The sequence below is a fragment of the Aulonocara stuartgranti genome (genome assembly GCF_965226115.1).
Source record: "Aulonocara stuartgranti genome assembly, chromosome: 13".
NCBI lineage: Eukaryota > Metazoa > Chordata > Actinopteri > Cichliformes > Cichlidae > Aulonocara > Aulonocara stuartgranti.
In genome coordinates, this window is record NC_138949.1 from 16,106,751 (window position 1) to 16,126,938 (window position 20,188).

The following is a 20,188-nucleotide window of genomic DNA, read 5'->3' on the forward strand; positions in this document are numbered from 1 at the left end:
CGTGAGAGAAAACGATTTGAAAACCATTTAGGTCACATAATCACATTAGCTAAGAACTATTGTTTTGAACTGAGAAGAATATACTGTAATAGAATAATTCATTATACGTGTACGTTTTTGTATATTTCATATAGAACATTTTTGATTTGCATTAAAAAAAATTCATATTATACTGATGATCAGTACATACAGTACACAATATTTTAACACTATTTCAAAAATAGTTTGTAAATATGGAAAAAACAGTGAAAATAAGCTCATAATTGTTGTTTTACCATTTGTGAACGAGTGAAAGCATTTTGTATAAATGTGTTTTAATGTGCGACTATTCTGCACTCATCTCAATGCTTAGAGAGGAAATTCAGTATCTGTACTTGTGTACCTGAGATTCACTGATTCAATGCAAATCTAATATTTTGGTCCAAACTTTTGTGTGTTTGTTCTATATAAGGCACATCTATAGATCTCCTTATAGACTGAACAGTTTATAATATTACTGTTATTACATCTAAGAGTTGAGATGTATATGATTCATTTTTGCTTTGCTCAGTTGGCAGATGACTTTATCTTGAAGTATGGGAGCTATTTCTAGTGTCATGCTTCTTCGAAACTTGTTTGTCATTATTCTTCCTCCTTCAAACAAAATCTACAAACTCCTGTTGATGTTATCTGCGTTAGCTGGCTAACACTATCAGGGAATGCTGAGAATCATTCAAATTTATCTTCATCTTCATCTCTTTTGGTCATTAGCAGCAACTTATGGTGAAACAGAGAAGAGAGAAAACTGTAGTTCTCCACAGAGTAAAGTTTGGTAGGAGATAAAGTAAATATCTGTGGTGCATTATCAATTGGCTGTTTGGGAGGAAGTGTCAGATATGTGACAAAAGTATTTGCGCTTTCATATTTAACTTTGTATTCACGTATGCAACAAAAAAAGTGTAACCTCAAACCATTTTGCAACTCAGTCACATCAGTAGTTTTTGGCACTTTTTCCCCCATTTGTTTACAAAAATAAACAAAGAAACCATATCAGAAAAATAGTTACTCAGATTTTGCTTTTGGATATTTAACAGCTCAATTATTAATTTGTATTTTTACATATTTTTATTATAGTATTGTAGCTTCAGTGGGTTATGGAGGCTAAAATGTGCAAAAGTAAACGATATAGTGATTCACCCTGAAATGCATCCCTGCTGATGATCCACCAAATTGCTGTTAGTCTTATTAAATCTCCTTTACCCTTGTGTTGTGTTGTGGTATGGATGCCACAGTCATATGAAGGCATTCAGTTAAATTAATGAAGTTAATCAGATTAAGCTCTTTAACACTTCTATTTTTCACTTTGAAGAAAGCTGTGGTTACCCTGGCTTGTCTGTAATAATCCCTGGTTGGGAAGTTTGACTTACCACCACAATCATAATTAAGTCAGATCTATACTCAAGTGGAAGATTGATATTTTGATTTGCAGTCATTTATATTTGGTGGCATGTTCTGGGAAATCAAAGCCCTTTCACGTGTATACATGCAAACAGGAGACAGAAGCAGCAAGTCCTCAGCACAGAACATGGCGTCAGTGACAGATATGAGATTCTCAATGTGAAAGCTGGAGCTGGGTTGCAAAGCAGCTTGCAGATGAGCATGTAAGTGCTCTAGCAGCCTAAACAGTCTGATTTCCTGTATGTCGGATAGTGAGTTTTATATTGATATCAGATAAGCAATCAGCTGATGTGGACTGGCATTGAGATCAGCTGATCTGCTGGAATTGTGGCTATAATATAATAATAATAATAATAGTATAACTGTTGCATAATTGTGCCTGATTGTGCTCACTATATATGGTTTCCGTTTAAAGCATAAAAGGACTAAAGTGGTGTCCAGTTAAACAGAGGTTTATACATCGCTGTATTTTATTCATGTGTATGTTAAGGATTTTGTTGTTCTTTTTTTGCCATGTTTTTTGTTGTTGTCACCATGTTCCCTACCTGAATAGATTGATTTACTGATCAACTGACTGATGATTTACTGAACTGACTGCAGTTCATTCTGTAAAAAAACCACAGTCTGTGATTTTTCTGCTTTATGTGTAAAGCCTGTCTCTCATGCATAATGTTTCCATACTTTCGGCTACTTGGTATCTGTGTTCCACAAAAACAAACTCCTAGAAAGTTTTGAACCAAAGTTAAAGAGATTTTCCAGATATGAAAATAAACTTTAAAGCTAGTGCACCAACCACACATTTTTAATACACGTTATAAACACCCAGCTGTAAAATCAACCTGTGACGTGGCAGTGTTTGCTTTACGTCATTATACCATACTGAAGCTGTATAGTGTGCTGTAAAACTATTGGATAATTTATTATGCAACTCTGTCTCACGTTGCTGGTATGTTGCAGACATTTTCAGCAAACTTTTTCATCCATCCATCCATCCATCCGCTTCCGCTTATCCTTTTCAGGGTCGCGGGGGGCGCTGGAGCCTATCCCAGCTGTCATAGGGCGAGAGGCAGGGTACACCCTGGACAGGTCGCCAGTCTGTCGCAGGGCCAACACACAGGGACAGACAACCATTTCACTTTTTCATGTTAATCAAATCAAAACTAAAACTTTCCTTATAGAGTTGAGTATCCTCACTGTGAGCGAGTTATCAGGCACGCAGGTGTCGATCCAGCAGCCATTTAAGTTACAGCCATTGGTGTTGCTGTTCTTGCATGCCCTTCCCCTCATATTAATAATAATAATAATAATAATAATAATAATAATAATAATAATAATAATAATAATAATAATAATAAATTTTTTTTATCTATAATGCACTTTCAAATAAATTGCTATTTGAAGGTAAAAATGGGAAATAAATAAAAACAATACAGTTAAAAACAGATAAAACAAAAGAGAACAGCAATAAGAACCAGTAAAAACTTTAGGCATAAGATTAAGACCAGCAGGATAGAGTGAATAAGCTGGTCTTTAACTTAGCTTAAGTTAAAGATGGGGCACGAAAAGAAAAAGCACGCTGCCCAGTAGTTCTTCTTCTGGCTTTGGGAACTTTTGGAAGGCCAGGGGCCTGAGATTGGAGAGGATGGGATGGAACACAGAGGTGCAAAAGGTCAGAGAAACATGAAGGTGCCAGACCATTTAAAGCCCATTATAAAACAGGCAAATCAGTGAAGATAAAGTTTTAATGCCACAGAGCAGTGCATCGCAAGTTTATGTGTTTGATTTGATGTCTTTGAACCCTCAGGCGTGGAAGTCATGCCATTTCATTTCTGCGTTTTGTTTTTTTGTTTTGCCTTGCGGCAGATCTCGGAGATCCATGTGACGGGAGAGTCCGAGGACATGACAGCCAAGGAGAGACTGCTGCTCTGGTCCAAGCAGACGACAGAGGGCTACGTAGGTGTGCGATGTGAAAATTTCACAACCTCGTGGAGGGATGGGAGGCTATTTAATGCCCTTATTCACAAATACAGGTACTATAACAAACACACACACAACACAGCATGTTTTTGCAGAACAATAGTGCTTTTGGTTTTCTTTTGATTTATTCAAAAAATGCAGCTAATATGGACATCACTGCTTGAGTTTATTTTTATAGCTTTAGTTGCCCTATCCTTACAGTAATACACCGTGTGTACCTTACCTCTACCTACCTCTGCCTCTTTCTATTACAGACCGGACCTTGTGGACATGAGCCGTGTGTCAACACAGACCAACCGATCAAATTTAGAAGACGCATTTTGTGTAGCTGAACAGCTGGGGGTGGCCAGACTACTGGATCCTGAGGGTAAGAGTCACATACAGAGTCATTCAAATCATGAAAAATAACTCTCAGAGTGCAGCTTGCTCTTGTTTGCTGTCATTCGTGACCCCTGGGTTTGTACGTTTCTCATCAGATGTTGACGTCCAGTCTCCTGATGAAAAATCAGTCATCACCTACGTCTCAACACTGTACGATGCCTTCCCCAAAGTACCCGATGGAGTTGAAGGAGTTAGTCCTAATGTAAGTTAAGCGACTTCAACGAGTCCAAGTTAAAATGCTAAGAAATCCCTTATTTCTCATGATTCTTCTTCTCTTATAAACAGGACGTTGATATCAAATGGGTGGAGTACCAGAACATGATCAAATACCTCAGCCAGTGGATCAAACACAATGTGGCCATAATGTCAAGTAGATCATTCCCCAATAACCCTGTAGAACTCAAGGTATGGCACCACAACAAGATGAGCTCCAGTTATCCCGTTTTACACTGTGTTTGGAATGTAGGCATATCTGTATGTCTGAAAGGTAAAGGATAATTGCAATTTAATGCTCAACTTAAAGCGATGCTAATGATGTGAGAGGGCAGCTGCATCCGTTTGCTGCATGAGAGATTATTATGCAGGGGGTACAGAAAAGTGATCGGACACTTTTAAATAAGTTGTTTTTTATGTAATCTGCTCTTTATTTTACAGGCACTTTATACACAATATCTTCAATTCAAAGAACATGAAATCCCACAAAAAGAAAATGAGAAAACAAAAATCAAAAATCTCTACAAAATGCTTGAGGTACACATGTGCACGATTGGATTACACATTTCTTGCATTTATGGTCTTACGCACTGCAGCGATAATAAGTGTGCCGGCGTTGTCCCTGACAGATGTGGATCGAGTTTGGACGTCTTCAGTTACCCCCAGGTCATCATCCGAATGATGTGGAGAAGGAATGGGGTAAACTAATTGTCGCCATGCTGGAAAGAGAGAAGAGCCTGAGGCCAGAGGTGGAAAGGTAGGTGTGCACTTTTTCTGCCCAGGCTCATCCTAATGTGATTTAAGGTCTCATCTTTATAGTCTCTATAAACTAATTTATTTATGACTTTATGGTTTTAATGGGCAGAAGAAATTAACTCTGCTAATGTGTAGGCGCATAAGTCAAAGTAGTGGGTATTTAATATGACAAACTGTGTGTGTGTTGGAGGTCACATGCAGAAATCAAACCATCACTGATGAGCTGCTTTTCTTTAAAAAAAAAGGATAAACATGAAGACACATGCTAAGTGAGTCTGCAAAATATTTTCTGAGGGTGGCGTGAGGAGAGTGCTTCGGTGTCGTATTGCAAGCCTGCTAATGGCTTTAATGAAACCAGACACCGATGGTCAGTGTAGCATGTCGGAGAGTGATTTGCCTCATTAAAGCAGAAATCCCCCAACTGATCTAAGATCTCGTTTACATGATATATTTCAGCTCAGGTTTACAGCCAAAGTGCATGCTACGCATATGATGAGGATGGGCTACATTCTGCTTGAATAATGAAGTGCAAAGTCAGCAGCACAAAAACAAATCTCGATTATCTTGATTCCTGTGTGGCAAAAATTTGCAAATGCAATCAACACAAGTTTATGTCAAAGTGTGAACCGACGCAGCGATTTTCTTTGGCGAAGGCTTTCAAGTATTTGAACCCCATCTGTTGTTTGCTTTACAGTGTAGCTGGTATTTCTATGGAAACTCACACATCACCTTCCCAAATTCCCTATGAATGATGGTCGTTTAGACAAGTTTACATATCAATTCCTTCCTCCATGGTCTATAAACACATCATATTTACTGCATTATTTCAGGGTGTGGTGAAAACTGGCAGAAACAGCAATTACAGCAGTTTGGCTGTCCTCCAAACAGACTCAGTTCTGACAACGCTGGACTGTCTCAACCTGCCGTTTAATTTTTATTCCCCGAGGGCGGCATAGTATTTCAGGGTGGGAGTTTGTACTCGCTCCTCACCTGGCTGTGACACTATAAATATGAGCAAGTTGAAAACAGCTCCCTCAGTTAGGTCTGCGAATGCTTTCATCGAGCTGTCGAATTTGGAGCCCGATATTGTTTCGGGGGATGGTTAGGATGAAAAACAGTGATTTTGTCTGCAGTAGGAGTTTTGCATTGTAAAGTAAGATGGCTTATTTAAGCGGGAGCAACAGTAGTTTCACCAGCTACGGCTCTGGTGACACCGTCTACTCTGAGCCTTTACAGATTAACAGCTCAGTGTTTCTCAATAACAACATTGCCTATGGATCCAGGTGAGCGCACTGTGTGACAACTCAATTTTTTCTTTTTTGGGGGGGGGAGTTAGACATTTTGACTTTAAACAAGTGAAAACAAGTAAAATAACTTTCCATCTTTGTTTTTTTAGGCTTGAAATGTTGCAGCAGATTGCCAACAGGGTTCAGCGAGACTGTGTTAACGGCGAGGACAAGCTTGCACTGGCGAGAACGGCCCTGCAGTCTGTAAGCATGCACTCTCAGTTTAATACTCCAGCAAGCTGTGATAAAATAGCAATGAGTTGGAAGTCCTTTCTTTTTCTTTTCAAAGGATGCAAAACGTCTTGAGTCTGGTATTCAGTTCCTAAATGAAGCTGAGATCGCTGGCTACCTGTTGGAGTGTGAGAATATTCTCAGACAACAAGTAGTGGATATCCAGATTCTCCTGGATGGAAAATTCCCATTTGCAGATCAGCTTGTCCAAAGGTACAAAGTACATCCTTCTGTATAAATAAAACACTGAAATTTCCTCATGTCATTAAAAAAATATGTCTCAAATTGTCATCTGCTTCTATACAGGGTGTCAAAACTCCGCGATGATCTTCTAGCCCTGAGAGCCGAATGCTCCTCTGTGTACAGCAAAGGCCGCACCCTGACAACAGAGCAAACCAAAATGATGATCTCAGGCATCACACAGAGTCTGAACTCTGGCTTCTCCCAGAGCATTAACACTAACCTGACACCAGCCCTTACTCCTGCACTCACCCCAGGGGGAATAGGTACCCCTGGGTCCACCTTCACCTCCAGCCTTACGCCGTGCCTCACCCCATCCTTGACTCCTGCCTTGACCCCGAGTCTGCAGCCTGCATCAGTCCAGAGCTACTTGGGGAGCGGTGGTGACATGGTCCCAGGTAGCCTCAGGCATTTGAAAAACATGCAGATCCGGAAGCCCTTACTGAAGTCCTCACTGGCAGACCCCAGCTTGACAGAAGAAGAGGTCAACATGAAGTTTGTTCAGGACCTTCTAAACTGGGTAGAAGAGATGCAGGTGAGCATCTCTGATTTATAACTTGGTGTGGGTTTATTTTAAGGCACTTAAAATGAGATGCTGAGTATCTGTGTTGAGTTTTTTTTCTGTTGTTAAGATGGAGCTGGAGCGTTCAGAGTGGGGATCTGATATGCCAAGTGTGAAAATGAATTTAGATAACCACAAAAATGTACACAGAGTGATCGAAGAATTCCAAATGAGTCTTAAAGAAGCCAAAATAAGTGAAGTAAGTATTTCTTGCAGTTGCATAAATTTTTGTTAGCTGTGTTAGAACCCCCCCCCCCCCCCAAAAAAAATAAATAAATAAATAAATAAATAAATAAATAAATAAACATGTTTTTCTTTTCTCAGATTCAGATGACGATGCCTTTAAAGCTCAGCTTTTCAGACAAACTGAACAAACTGGAAAAGCAGTATGAACGACTCTTGGTGAGAGATTTGTCGAGCTTAATATTCCGAATTTATGAATGGCTTTCCAATAAATACTACAACTGCTTACGTGCTTGTTTTTGTCTGACTCGCCCGTCTCTTTCAGAGCTCATCCAGGGAGCGGCAAAGCCACCTGGAGAGCCTGCATGACTTTGTATCACAGGCAACTCAAGAGCTCATCTGGCTGAACGAGAAGGAGGAAGAGGAGGTTGCCTTTGACTGGAGCGATCGCAACATTAACATCTCCAAAAAAAGGGATTACCACGCTGTAAGTCTTTGCTTGTTGAAGCTAGTAAACCTTCCATCAACAACGATTTGGCTTTCTAGTTTTTGCTTACGTTATAGCTCCATTTATTTAATGAGGCACCATTCGCATCAAAAGGAACTGGGGCTTGAATGTTTAGCTTTAAACTTAAAATCAGTGAGACGGGATATGAGATTTTGTTAGATGATGGACTAACTGGTTTTATGCCGTGGCAGAATGCCAGTGATGCTCAGCTTAATGTCTTAATACAGGACCTGATGAGGGAGCTGGATGAAAAGGAGGAAGCCATCAAGTCTGTGCAGGACAAGGCAGAGCGCCTTATGCTCAAGAACCACCCAGCCAGGCTAACTATTGAAGTAAGCCCTTTGTGTTCTTTGTGCATCCTCAATATGACAATTAAGAATCCAAATTTTGGACTAGCAGCAGTGACTCCACCCTGCATTCATCTTTCACAGCGATTACAAGATTATAAAGTCCTGATTCAACTTGTAATTTTCCAGTTATGATGCCAAGATATGTATGTATTTTTTTAATCTGAAAAAATTAATGTTGGGGTTTGTTTTTAAGGCATACAAAGCTGCAATGCAGACCCAGTGGAGCTGGATTTTACAGCTCTGCTCATGTGTCGAACAACATCTCAAGGAGAATGCCATTTATTTTGAGGTGAGTTGCTGCCGTGGACTGTTTCAGCGAATGCAGCAAAGTGTTTGCCACATCTAATTCAACTCTCTTTCCTTCACTGTGCAGTTTTTCAGTGATGCCAAAGAGTCCATGGATTACCTGAAAAATTTGCAGGATTCGATTCAAAGAAAGTACAGCTGTGATCGAACAAGTAGCCTACACAGACTGGAGGATCTCATTCAGGAGTCCATGGTAAAATGACAGAAAGATATGAAGTGTGTGTGCATTTAAAGGCGAAATGAAGAAAACACATTTTTTTGTGGGTTTCTGTGTCCTTAGGACGAGAAAGAGCAGCTCCTTCAGTACCGCAGCACTGTGGCTGGGCTGGTGGGCAGGGCTAAAAATATTGTGCAGCTCAAGCCCAGAAACCCTGAAAATCCACTAAGATCCTCCATCCCTGTTAAAGCGATCTGTGATTATCGTCAGATAGAGGTACTATTATTGGTGCCGTGAATCATCACATTTAATCTCGGTTTATATAAAACATTTATAGTAAATCAGTTACGGTTTGTCAACTCTTTCAGATTACCATTTATAAAGAGGATGAGTGCGTACTGGCCAGTAACTCTCACCGGGCTAAGTGGAAAGTCATCAACCCAGCAGGTAATGAGGCGATGGTTCCCTCTGTTTGCTTCACTGTCCCTCCACCCAACAAAGAGGCCGTTGATATGGCTTCAAGGTGAGTTGGTAGGATGCTAAGTTTCCTACAGTTCCCCTATAGTAATCTTTTTCACAAATTTCATTGACGCAGCAAATAATATTAATAATATAACCTTTGCTTCTGCAGAACTGAGCAGTTATATCAGAACGTCCTGGCACTGTGGCACCACTCCCACGTCAACATGAAGAGTGTGGTGTCTTGGCATTATCTAATGGCTGACATTCAAGCCATCCGCAACTGGAATGTGGCTTCAGTATGTCGAAGTTTGTTTTTTCAGACTGCAGTCAGTCGAGCTTTTCTTTTGACGATCATTTGTGATAATCACGCTTCAGTTTGATAACGATCATTCTAAGGAAAATGCCAGTTTGTGTTATTTACACTTGTTTTTATTTGTTTGACTGTTTTGCTCTCATCACTCCAGATAAAGACCATGTTGCCAGGTGAGCATCAGCAGGTCTTGAGCAACCTGCAGTCCCACTTTGATGAGTTCCTGGAAGACAGCGAGGAGTCAAAGGTATTCACTATGGCGGACTGCGCGCAGCTCGAGAGAGACGTGGCGGCGTGTAAGGAGTATTACCAGGAACTGCTCAGATCCGCAGAGAGAGGCAAGGCTCAAATCTCCCTTCCCCTTCTGCGTAACAACAAGCAGCTTGTGTACATTGAACAAAACACAGCAAAGGGAAACACATGGCTGTTAAGCCTTTTAAGCCTTAAGTTAATACCTATTGGAATTACTCTGATTTTGCTGTGAATGTAAATACTGCACTGATATGCCGTTAAAGTGTTATGTGTAGTCATGAATTTTAATTTTGGGAAAATTTGAAGAATATTTGTTCCGCTGTGTTGATACATATGCACGTGGGCAGTATTCACATATACAGTATAAAATATTTGCATTTCCTTTTAAAAGATTGTTTTTTTCTCAATGCACTAGTCATAATTTTCTCATTTTGGGACTGACTCCACCTCAGCAGAATACAAAGTTCAGTGGATTGAGCTCCATTGCATCAGACCTTACTTGACCTTATAGCATAATAAGGGTGCCACCTAGAGGCAGTCAGTTTAAACTGCAGTATTTTTGGGTTTAAATTATTTTCCTTTGGATGATTTTCAAAATAACGCAAAGCTTTATATTTATTACTCTCAAAAAGAAAAATGCAACCAAGATGTCAGTATTTTTAATAGACTTTGATCGTTTTCTGTTACACAGAGGAACACGAGGAGTCGGTGTACAATCATTACATCTCGGAAATACGCAACTTCCGTATGCATCTGGAGGCCCATGAAGAACACCTGATCAGGCAAATACGCTCACCCCTGGAAAGAGATGACCTGGAGCAGAGTCTGCAGCGTATCACAGAGCATGAGGTACACATTGCAATACTCATTTATGATACTCGAGAACTTCGCTGTTATTGTCAGTTTAAATCATCCCCCCGCCCTCATCTGCTCTCGCAGAGGAAGACGGCAGAGCTGAATAAGCTGAAGGAGGATCTGGATGCCATGAAGGAGAAGTGCGAGCTGTTCCTCAGACAGGCCGCAGGTTCTCCGTCTGTGGCAACGCTTTCATCTGAGCTCACAGTCCTCATTCAGAGCATGAGCCAAGTGTACTCCATGTCTTCCATTTATATGGACAAGTAAGAGTTTCCCTTCATTGTAATTAGGTAATTCATTTATATGTATGTTTGTAATACAAAAGAATATTAGAACTAAAGACCTTTTTCTTCTATTGCAGATTAAAAACTGTGAGTTTAGTGGTGAAACACAGTCAGAGTGCAGAGGCGCTTGTTAAGGCCTATGAGTCCAAACTCTATGAAGAAGATGCCATGAACCCTGATGTCAAATCCATTGAAAATGTCATTTCCACACTAAAGGTGTTACACCAACATGATACAGTATTTCACCAACACACCCAGTGTTTTGACTTCACTTGTTAACCATTCCTGCTTCTGCACACAGCACTGGCGGACAGAGATTGATGAGAGACAGGAGTCATTCCACGACATGGAGGATGAGCTGCAGAAGGCGCGACTCATCAGTGACCGCATGTTTAAAGCGCACAACGAGCGCGACTTTGACCTCGACTGGCACAAAGAAAAGGCGGATCAGTTGAGCGAGAGGTGGCAGAACATCCACTCGCAGATCGATAGCAGGTTTGGCTTTTTTCATTTATTCATTCTGAATTAAATCAAGCACACCAGCTGTTTTTGCAGAAAATAGTCAGTGTATGTATTGATCACTAAAAGCTTATCCAACCAATTTTCAGGCTCCGCGACCTGGATGGTATCAGCAAATCTTTGAAGCACTACAGAGACTCCTATAGTAGCCTTGATGAATGGGTTAGAGACATGGAGGCAGCACAGCTGAAGGCCCAAGAACACAAGCCTGAGGATAGCAAGGCACTGGCTGAGCTGTTAAACAAACAAAAAGTAGGACAACACAGAAGTTATTCACAGCAAAAAACATTTATATAGATACACAATGTATTAAAATGTGTGTTTTTCAGATCCTTGTTGCTGAAATTGAGAAGAAACAGAGCAGTATCGACGAATGTCAAAAGTACTCAGAGCAGTACTCATCTGCTGTTAAGGTGAAGCCATTTGTTGTCTTTAATTTAGTTTAACCCCCACTTTACAGTTCTGTTATCTAAACAGTAACGCATCAGGTCTGCAGGCTTTTGCAGAATATTTTTTCTGAATAGTGCAGCAGTTAGTCACATTTTGTTGACATTTGGTGAAAGGAGACTGAGCAATAATAATCTAACAAAAACTAGTTCACCATCAATTCATGTGAAATTCTTTTTTAGGATTATGAACTTCAGCTGATGACGTTCAGAGCGATGGTCGACTCCCAGCACAAATCTCCTCTCAAGAAACGGAGGATGCAGAGTTCTTCTGATGCCATTCAGCAGGAGGTGAAACTTTATTTTGGCTTTGTCAGCAGAAGAAATGAGTTCTGTATGAACAACAGTGCCTGCTCAGTAATATACTTGGTTGTGTTTATAGTTTATGGATCTCCGAACGCGCTACACTGCTCTGGTGACTCTGATGACTCAGTATGTGAAGTTTGCCAGCGAAACGCTGAAGAGAACTGAGGACGAGGAGGTGAGTTATTCTTGCTTTAACACATAAAACTTTCTGTGGTAACAGGGATTCGTGTGGCACTTTTTCAATTTCAATTTGTTCACCATTTGTTTCCTGATGCCAATGTAGCTGTATTGTCGCACATGGGCATGCTTCCTGGGTGGTCTTCTCTTTTTTATCAGCTTGTTTTAGTGGCTCACAGCACTTCCACTACTTGTCTACCTTGACTTTTTGACTCACTCCAAGACAATTATCCCAGATGGAGGTCTCATCGTGAGGGAAGAGAGTTTGCTTCATTGTACAAAAGAAGCAAAGGAAATGGAGCAGTGCATGTCTGCATGGATGGTAGCTCCTTCCTGGAGATATTGACTTGCTGGGATGAGAAAGCTTTTTTCTAATTCTGCTGCAGTAGATCTTATATGTCTCTTTTAAATGTCTCTCCAGGAATCTGTGCATTAGTTCTAAAGCTTAGTTTTGACATATAAAACTATAACTGAAATAAAATCAAACCTAAAATATTGATGGTATGTTTGCAGTTTTTAGGCATTTACAGTACAACTATCTCTTCTTTTATAAACAAAACTCATTAAGGAAATTCCTGGAGAGATTGTTTTATTATTAATGGCGCTAATTTACAATGTCTACAGTGGATGATTTGTGTTTTTTCCCATTATAGAAGAGAAAAGCTTTTGAAAGAGCAGAGAATGAAAGGTGGACAGAAAGCATGGAGCTCCAAAAAGCTACAGAGGATATAGAGATTAGTCAACTTAAGCAGCGGGTCTGGGAGCAGGAGGCTTTGCTGACTGAGAGGCAAGAACAGTTGGAAAAGTTGGAAGGAGAAATAGAAACACAGCAGAAGACAATTGGTGATCTAAAGTGTCAGAAATCCCAGCTCGAGCATGATCTGAATCAGTATCATGCTAAATTAGTGATAGCAGTTAAAGACAAAATGGCAATTGAGCAGGAATTAAAGCACACAAAAATGTTAATCGAGCAGTCAGAGGCCACGTGGTCTTTGACTCAGAAGAAGCTAGACGATTTCTTAAAAGATAGAAACGATGGCCACGATATTAATACCCAAAGCCTTCACAGAAAAAAAGATGTGGAGGAAATAGACTTTGCCACAGTTCATGAGCTGCAAAGCCAAATCCATGCTAAAAGTGTGGCTCAGCAGCCTTTGGCCTTTGACAGCCAGTCAGCAGGAGACTGTGAGCTGAGATCATCTGCATTCAGAGAAAATGACAGCACGATGGTGGATGTTCTGCAGCAGAAATTAGAGGAGCTGGTCCTGGTCCAGAGAAAAGCAGACATGGCTGAAGAAAAAGCACAGAGTTATAAAAAGCTGTTGGATGACAGCAATAACAGACTGAAGAAACTTCAGATGGACTTGGAAGCTGAGAGGATTAGCACGAGACAGAAATCAGAGGAACTCCAGCAGGAAACACAGAACATGAAGAAATCCATCAATGAGCTTCAAGACGAAATCAGATCTCTCAAAAGAGCAAAGTCCTCTCTGGAACAAAACACGTTTTTTCACAGCACTGAAATAGAAGGCCTTAAAGAGCAGCTGAACATCGCCCATGGAGAGCTGCAGAAAAAAAGCTCCATTGAACAGGAAAATAGTTACAAGATTAACAGCTTAGAATTAGACCTGGCTTCCAAGCAGTCAGTAATAGATCAGCTGAAGTTTAAATGCAGTGAGCTGACGAGGATGAATGTCTCATCGGAGAGTAATATTCAAGGTCTTCACATCCAGATGGAGTCAATGGAAAAAGAGAGGTCACTTTCAGAACAAAAGCTCAGGTCTTTAAGGAGAGAGATCGACAGCTGGAAACAGCAAGTTCAAACAGCAAAGGAAGAAAGTAGCTTAATGAAAAAATCTGAGCAGGCGCTGCAGGGCAAGTGTAAAAATCTGGAAGCAGAACTTCAAAAAAGTGAATTAGCTGCTTCTCAGTGGCAGGCGAGAGTAGATGAGATGAAACAGATCAATCTGGAGATGGAGGAAAATCTAAAGAACATCAAAGCTAAACTGGATCAGGCGATGATGGAAATTGACAGCAAGGATCAGCAAATTAAAATCTTCAGGGCTCAAGTAGAGGGCACCAAATCACAGGTCAGAATTATCGAGGAGGAGCTGAATAAGAAATCGCAAAGCTCTCATGAGCTTCAAATTAAACTGCAAGATTACAGTGAGGAGGTAAAGAAAATGACTGAACTGCAGCAGAAAATCAAAGTTCTCAGTTCAAGTACTGCCAGTTATGAGAAAGAAATAACCTCTCTTAAAACTGAGCTGATGTCAGTGCTTTCTGACAAGAATTCGGCAAATCAAAAGGTCCACATGCAGAAAGCTGAAATCAATGATTTGAAAGTGATGCTGAATGCTAAAAATGCACAACTGCAGAAGGAATGTGCAGAGAATCAAAAGCATCTCAGTAAAATCAAAGCTTTAGAAGATGAGCTTTTCAAACAAAAGCACAGTTTTAAGGGGTTAACCAGCACCTCGGAGAAAATGACAGAAAACGTAAAGCAGGAACTTTACACGCTTCAGAGTGAGAAGAGAGAAACAGAAAGGAAAGCCGAGAACCTGAACGCTAAACTTTCAGATTTAAGCTCCTCACTGCAAAGAACAAAAGACGAGTTAGCGAAAGAGGCCCAAGAGAGAAAAGTCAAAGAGTCCAAACTAATTCAGCTGGAGGCTGAGCTTCAGAAAAATAGAATAGCAATCAAAGAAATGATGTCCAGTTCTGAGAAATCCAGATCAAACCTACAAAATGAGAATACACTTTTAAAGAGGGAGAAAGCTGAGGCATTAGAGAAAAGCATCTTATTGGGATCTGAAGTCAGAAAACTGAGAGAAAACCTTCAGCACGCCCAATCGGAAGCCGAGCAAAAGCAAATAGAAAACACTGCGCTTCAGCTGAGGTCCCAGCAGATGGAGGAACAACTGGATAAGTGTAAGAAAATGCTGGAGGAGTTAAAGAGCAAACTAGAACTCCAGAGAGAGGGCTATGACAGGCAGTTGCTGCTAGTGAAAACTGAAATAGAGAGAAAAATCATTTTACTGCAGTCCGAGCTCACAAACGACAGCGAGAAATCCAAAGTGCACAGCGCTGAACTAGCAGAGATGCTGAATAAGTATTTCAAGCAAGACATGAAGCAGATAAAACATCAGAGCACAGCTGATTCAAAGCAACAACTGGACCAACAGCTTCAAATCAAAATGGACAAAGTGCAGCAAGAGAGAACGAAGCTCGAGCGAGACTTGTCAAAAGCAAAATCTCAAATAGACGAACTCGAGGAAGAAAAAGTCGAACTCAAGTCAAAAATCAGTGCTATGCAAAGCCTTTGCAATGAGCAAACGGGTGAATGGACAAAGTTTCAACAGCTGTTGAAAGACAGCGAGTGGAAACTCACAATGAGAGAAAATGAGGCAAGATCTCTGCGGGAACAAATAGTGCTGTACGTCAAAGAGGTTAAAGGCCTTCAGGAGAAGCTTTCGACACTCGGATTAGAGGCGACTCAGTGCAGTTTCCAGTATGTGAAAGACAACAAGGCTGATCTGATGAATGCAGATGTCGCTATAATGCAGAAAATGGTGCACTCAAATCAAGATACAAAAAGCAGGAGAGATGAAGAGATTCTCTCAGTGAAAAAGTCCTCACAGGTACGCACGAGGCTGAATTTTGCATTACAGGAACATAATAGTGCATTTATTAACAGATCCAGTATTTTTAAATGCAGTATGCTCCTTTCAGTAGTTGTTTTTTTCTGTTAGTTGATATTAATAATTGTAGCTGTAAAAACTTAATAGCTCTTCCAATGTCACATCTACAGATGGCAACAACGGAGAACAAAATCACCCTTGAAGTGATTAAACATGTCAGACAAGATAAGAGGGAGATCATTCACAGTCAAAGCCTTCAGCAGGATTCAACAACAAACTCAATGTTGGATAGCTCCCCTTATCAAACTCCCGCTTTTCTCAAGAAAGATGTGCAAAGTGTGACTTACAAGAGCCACGTTAACACTGATTTCCAAAGCTCTGTGACAGCACAGGGATACATGGCTCTGTTGGGACTTAAAGACAAACAGCTGCACGAAACTAATGTCAGCAAGACAAAAATGTACCAAAGCGCATCAGAGAGTAGTATATCAGACCGCAATGGACAGCAGAGCGTGACATATTCAACTCCCCAAAAGCTCCCAGACCTCAAAGGGGGTGTAAGCATTCAAAATATTGTCAAATTTAGGCCCTCGGATGAAGAGTACATCGGCAAACCGGCTGCTATTGCTGGAATTTATGTGGAGTCGAGCAAGAAAAAGATATCCTTCCTGGAAGCTGCTGAGAAGGGCTTCCTAGCAAAGACATATGCCCTTGAGTTTCTCGAGGCTCAGGCTGCAACAGGAAGCCTTACAGATCTGGCTACCGGACAAACGCATTCAGCTGCCGAGGCATTGGAGAGGGGGATTATAGATCCGAGCCTGAAAGACAGACTGATGGAGGCTGAGAAAGCTATTAGTGGCTACATCTTTAAAGGCAAAAAGCTGTCTGTGTTTCAGGCCATGGAGGAAAGGATTCTCGATAGATACAAAGCCAAAAAGATCCTCGAGGTCCAGGTTGCTACTGGAGGACTGATAAACCCAGCAACTGGGGTCAGGGTAACAGCTCACATTGCTGTAGATCAGGGTCTTTTGAACAAGGAGACTCTACAGAGTCTCTATGATCCAGTCAGTAACCCCAAAGGTTATCACAACCCTGACACTGGACAGAAAGCATACTACTCTGACATACTGAAGGCATGCTTGTACGACATCAGTGGTGGAGTGTTTCTCTTTCCGTTTGGTCAGAGGCACCTAACAAGCACATCTCCTGCCAGCTCTCATAGGGTGTCAGTTGTCAACAGCAACTGTGGCACTGAGATGTCAGCCTATGAAGCATTCAAGGGGAAACACATTGACAAGAAGACATATCTGTTTCTGTCACAGCAGGAGAGTGAATGGCAGGAGAAGTCCACAGCTGACCCCAGTGGAACCCCACTTCACGTCATTACTGATGTCAAAGGTGGCCGACAGCTTTGCCTTGAGTCGGCTCTAAGTCAGAGATTCCTGGAATCGTCTGAGCTTGAGAGCTATCGCAGAGGTCTTCTTAGTATCACTGAGATCGCAGACATGATATTTTCAAGAATGGTTGTTGTGGAAGATGTTAACAGCCCCATTGCTGGACTTTGGGATGTCACTCAGAAGAAAAGGCTTTCGGTTTTTCAGGGTTTTCAACAGGGCTTTACTGACAGAGCTACTGCTTTGCGGCTGTTAGAGGCCCAGGCCTGCACTGGAGGTATTTGTGACCCGTCATGTGGAGAGAGAGTTACCCTCACCGAGGCTCTCAAAAGAGGTCTTTTGGATGAAGCACTGAGTCAGCAGCTTCTGCAGTTTGACCAAGCAATTAATGGCTTCATTCATCCCAAGACTGCAAAGACTTTGTCTGTTTCCCAGGCTGTTCAGGAAAATCTCCTCCCAAAAGACGCCGGTTTCCGCTGTATTGAATTCCAGCTCCTGACTGGAGGATTGATAAAACCTGACACCCACGACAGAATCTCACTTGAAGAAGTCGTTCAGAGCGGACTCGTTGATAAAGTTACCGCCACTGTACTCAAAGACGAGAAGTTCCACACCAAAAGCCTCACCTGTCCAAGGACCAAGAGAAGAATTACATTCAAAGAGGCTCTGGAGAGAAGCGTGTACGACTGCCACACCGGGTTAAGGTTACTGGAAGCTACGAAATCCCACGGTTTTGGACCAAAGTCAACATTTCATTATGTTTGGGCATATAAATAAAAACCTGTCAGTTATTATAGCATTAGCCTTTGGTGGGGTGGATTTAAAGTCAGTGAGTCTTTTCTCGTTATCTTTGACCTTTTGATGAACAAAGATGCCTCTTGTGGTATTACCAATGAAGCCTCGCATTGCTAAACTGGTAAAAAATATTTGTGTTTCAGTGCTGCTGATTCTTCTTCAGCTCTGACCAAAACAGTTTTTCAGTACATGGTTGTCCAAAGCTTTCTTGTGTTTTCTTCTTTTGGTTTTTGCTGATTTTAACTTGATCATGAATGGATTTTGACAGCTCTCTTCCTGTGTTTTGGTTTATTTTTGTAGCAAAGTTAACAATCTTGTTAAAAGTCCGTCTATTTTAATTCTAGAGATCTGTTGATGAGGAGAAGAGAGAGAATGGTGATAAGGTTAACAAACTATTGCAGTGGATGTCCAATGTGAAACAGACCGTGAGCAATGGTGGGGATGCTCTGAAAGATAGTAATGCCAACACAGATGCTTCTAATAAGCCGCAGGTAAATAATGTGTATGTTCCTGGTGTGTCCTGTTTTTTTTATTATTGCTAACTTTTGTTTATATATGAATTTTTTTAATGACAAAAACACTCCAATCAAAATGATCCCACCACCCTTTGCTGTCACAGCGTTTGATTTCTAATAAAACAAACTGTTTACTTCCTGATTCATTTTATCCATATATGTTGTGAAGCTCATGGATTTAATTAATGCACTTACAAAGACCTACAAAGATAATATGAAATACTTATTTCATTTTATTCATAATAAAAACAAATGCATATGTTGCACAAGCACCCATATTTAATGCACTTCACTGAATAATAAATGACGTCAGTCTCACGGGTTATTGAAATATTTTAACATGTGGCCCAAAACTGATATTATTCACCTTAAGGTTACATGAAATTTATATAAAACTATCCCTGATGTGTTCATTATATTGCAAAAGGAATTAAATCCTGGCTAAATAGTGGTGAGAGGCAGTTTATTATCACGGGGTCCATAATTAAATCTGCCCAACATAAAAGAATAGAAAATAAAATAAATGTGTGAATTAAAGAAGTTTAGATTTTCATTACATGTCATTTGCTAATGAGATCACTGACTTCTTATATATCTTTTGATGTTAGTAGTGGACCTTTGCATTTCTGTAGTAATACTTTCATAAACTTAAATAAATGTCTGTAAAGTAAAATCACAATTCAGTAATTACAGTGTAACATAATTAGACTTTATTTTGTCAAATTATGTCAAAATCACTTTCCCCTTCCCCTTATTGTTTCTGATATCATGCCCCTTATGTAAAACAGAATAAAGCACAATGTGCACAGTGCTATCAGAAATAACAGTGTTAAAATTATAGCCTCATTAAAGACTGTGTAAATCAGTCAAGTCCTCTTTAGGAGAAACACTAAAATGTTATGTAGGTTTCCATTGCTAATATTTATTGCAAAGTTGTTGTGTGCAGTATGCTTCATGTAAATAATGAATCATGAAAAATTTAATTTAGTCTGTAAAAAGTATTTGTGTGTCTGTGTGTGTGTGTGTGTGTGCATTTTTGAGGATTATCTTGTTTTTTTGTTGCAATTGTAAAGTAAAACTACCATAAAAGTCACTATGCATCATTGACTCTAACATGGTGATATGCATGTTGTTGCTGTTTGATGTTCTAGGTGTCAGTGGAGGAAATCGTCACTAAAAAAGAACAAATTGCAGAAGCGCTGAGGTCCACACAAACGATGCTAAACAAACACAGTGACAAGTAAGCCTCCTTACCTGGACTAGCATGCAAAAGACTGACTGGTAAAGCTAGGGGCTTCATCCTTAATATTTTTTTGTCTTTACAGAATGACAGAAGAGGAAAGAAAGAAGGCCCAAGAGCAGCTGCAGTCTCTCACTCAGGCCTACAATGAACTCTCCCAGCAGTGTTCAGATCAGACTCCCTCTGCAGATGAGGTTGGATTATAGGCTTCATGTTTATTAATGGAGTGTGCCCTATAATGTGTTGGAAAACAGTGCCCCCTGATGTTCGATTGCATGTCTAACCATTATCCTCTTTTCCCTAGTACAGTGTTTGCCAAATTCTGTCGCACTTTCTCTTAGACTGGCTCCTTAGGAACAGAAACTTAGTATGGCTGAAACCAGTCAAACCTGAGTATGCTGTAAA

General features: G+C 40.5%; 2 protein-coding genes across 15 annotated transcripts in view; both read left to right on the forward strand.

Annotated features, from left to right (window-relative positions):
* dst (dystonin) overlaps nucleotides 1–20,188 on the forward strand; it is a 103,821-nt gene that overhangs the window by 36,018 nt on the left and 47,615 nt on the right. For 13 of the 14 annotated variants that reach the window (XM_082556450.1, XM_082556447.1, XM_082556441.1 and 10 more), the window contains 30 exons: nucleotides 3,301–3,467; nucleotides 3,669–3,781; nucleotides 3,891–3,997; nucleotides 4,081–4,200; nucleotides 4,450–4,545; nucleotides 4,638–4,765; nucleotides 6,161–6,254; nucleotides 6,340–6,494; nucleotides 6,588–7,056; nucleotides 7,154–7,282; nucleotides 7,408–7,485; nucleotides 7,592–7,753; nucleotides 8,002–8,106; nucleotides 8,318–8,413; nucleotides 8,498–8,623; nucleotides 8,711–8,863; nucleotides 8,956–9,110; nucleotides 9,219–9,345; nucleotides 9,514–9,697; nucleotides 10,303–10,460; nucleotides 10,551–10,729; nucleotides 10,828–10,966; nucleotides 11,052–11,245; nucleotides 11,359–11,521; nucleotides 11,599–11,682; nucleotides 11,899–12,006; nucleotides 12,098–12,196; nucleotides 18,373–18,519; nucleotides 19,695–19,783; nucleotides 19,869–19,977. In XM_082556450.1, the coding sequence (XP_082412576.1) occupies nucleotides 3,301–3,467; nucleotides 3,669–3,781; nucleotides 3,891–3,997; nucleotides 4,081–4,200; nucleotides 4,450–4,545; nucleotides 4,638–4,765; nucleotides 6,161–6,254; nucleotides 6,340–6,494; nucleotides 6,588–7,056; nucleotides 7,154–7,282; nucleotides 7,408–7,485; nucleotides 7,592–7,753; nucleotides 8,002–8,106; nucleotides 8,318–8,413; nucleotides 8,498–8,623; nucleotides 8,711–8,863; nucleotides 8,956–9,110; nucleotides 9,219–9,345; nucleotides 9,514–9,697; nucleotides 10,303–10,460; nucleotides 10,551–10,729; nucleotides 10,828–10,966; nucleotides 11,052–11,245; nucleotides 11,359–11,521; nucleotides 11,599–11,682; nucleotides 11,899–12,006; nucleotides 12,098–12,196; nucleotides 18,373–18,519; nucleotides 19,695–19,783; nucleotides 19,869–19,977 (4,233 nt within the window). Of the gene's footprint in view, nucleotides 1–3,300; nucleotides 3,468–3,668; nucleotides 3,782–3,890; nucleotides 3,998–4,080; nucleotides 4,201–4,449; nucleotides 4,546–4,637; nucleotides 4,766–5,814; nucleotides 6,048–6,160; nucleotides 6,255–6,339; nucleotides 6,495–6,587; nucleotides 7,057–7,153; nucleotides 7,283–7,407; nucleotides 7,486–7,591; nucleotides 7,754–8,001; nucleotides 8,107–8,317; nucleotides 8,414–8,497; nucleotides 8,624–8,710; nucleotides 8,864–8,955; nucleotides 9,111–9,218; nucleotides 9,346–9,513; nucleotides 9,698–10,302; nucleotides 10,461–10,550; nucleotides 10,730–10,827; nucleotides 10,967–11,051; nucleotides 11,246–11,358; nucleotides 11,522–11,598; nucleotides 11,683–11,898; nucleotides 12,007–12,097; nucleotides 12,197–18,372; nucleotides 18,520–19,694; nucleotides 19,784–19,868; nucleotides 19,978–20,188 lie in introns of those variants that run through there. The other variant, XM_082556444.1, reaches the window with a different exon arrangement.
* Nucleotides 12,203–18,434, forward strand: LOC309719989 (uncharacterized protein). Its single transcript, XM_082556456.1, has 2 exons — nucleotides 12,203–15,839; nucleotides 16,010–18,434. The coding sequence occupies exons 1-2, from the start codon at nucleotides 12,900–12,902 to the stop codon at nucleotides 18,008–18,010; spliced, it is 4,941 nt and encodes a 1,646-aa protein (XP_082412582.1). The 5' UTR covers nucleotides 12,203–12,899; the 3' UTR covers nucleotides 18,011–18,434.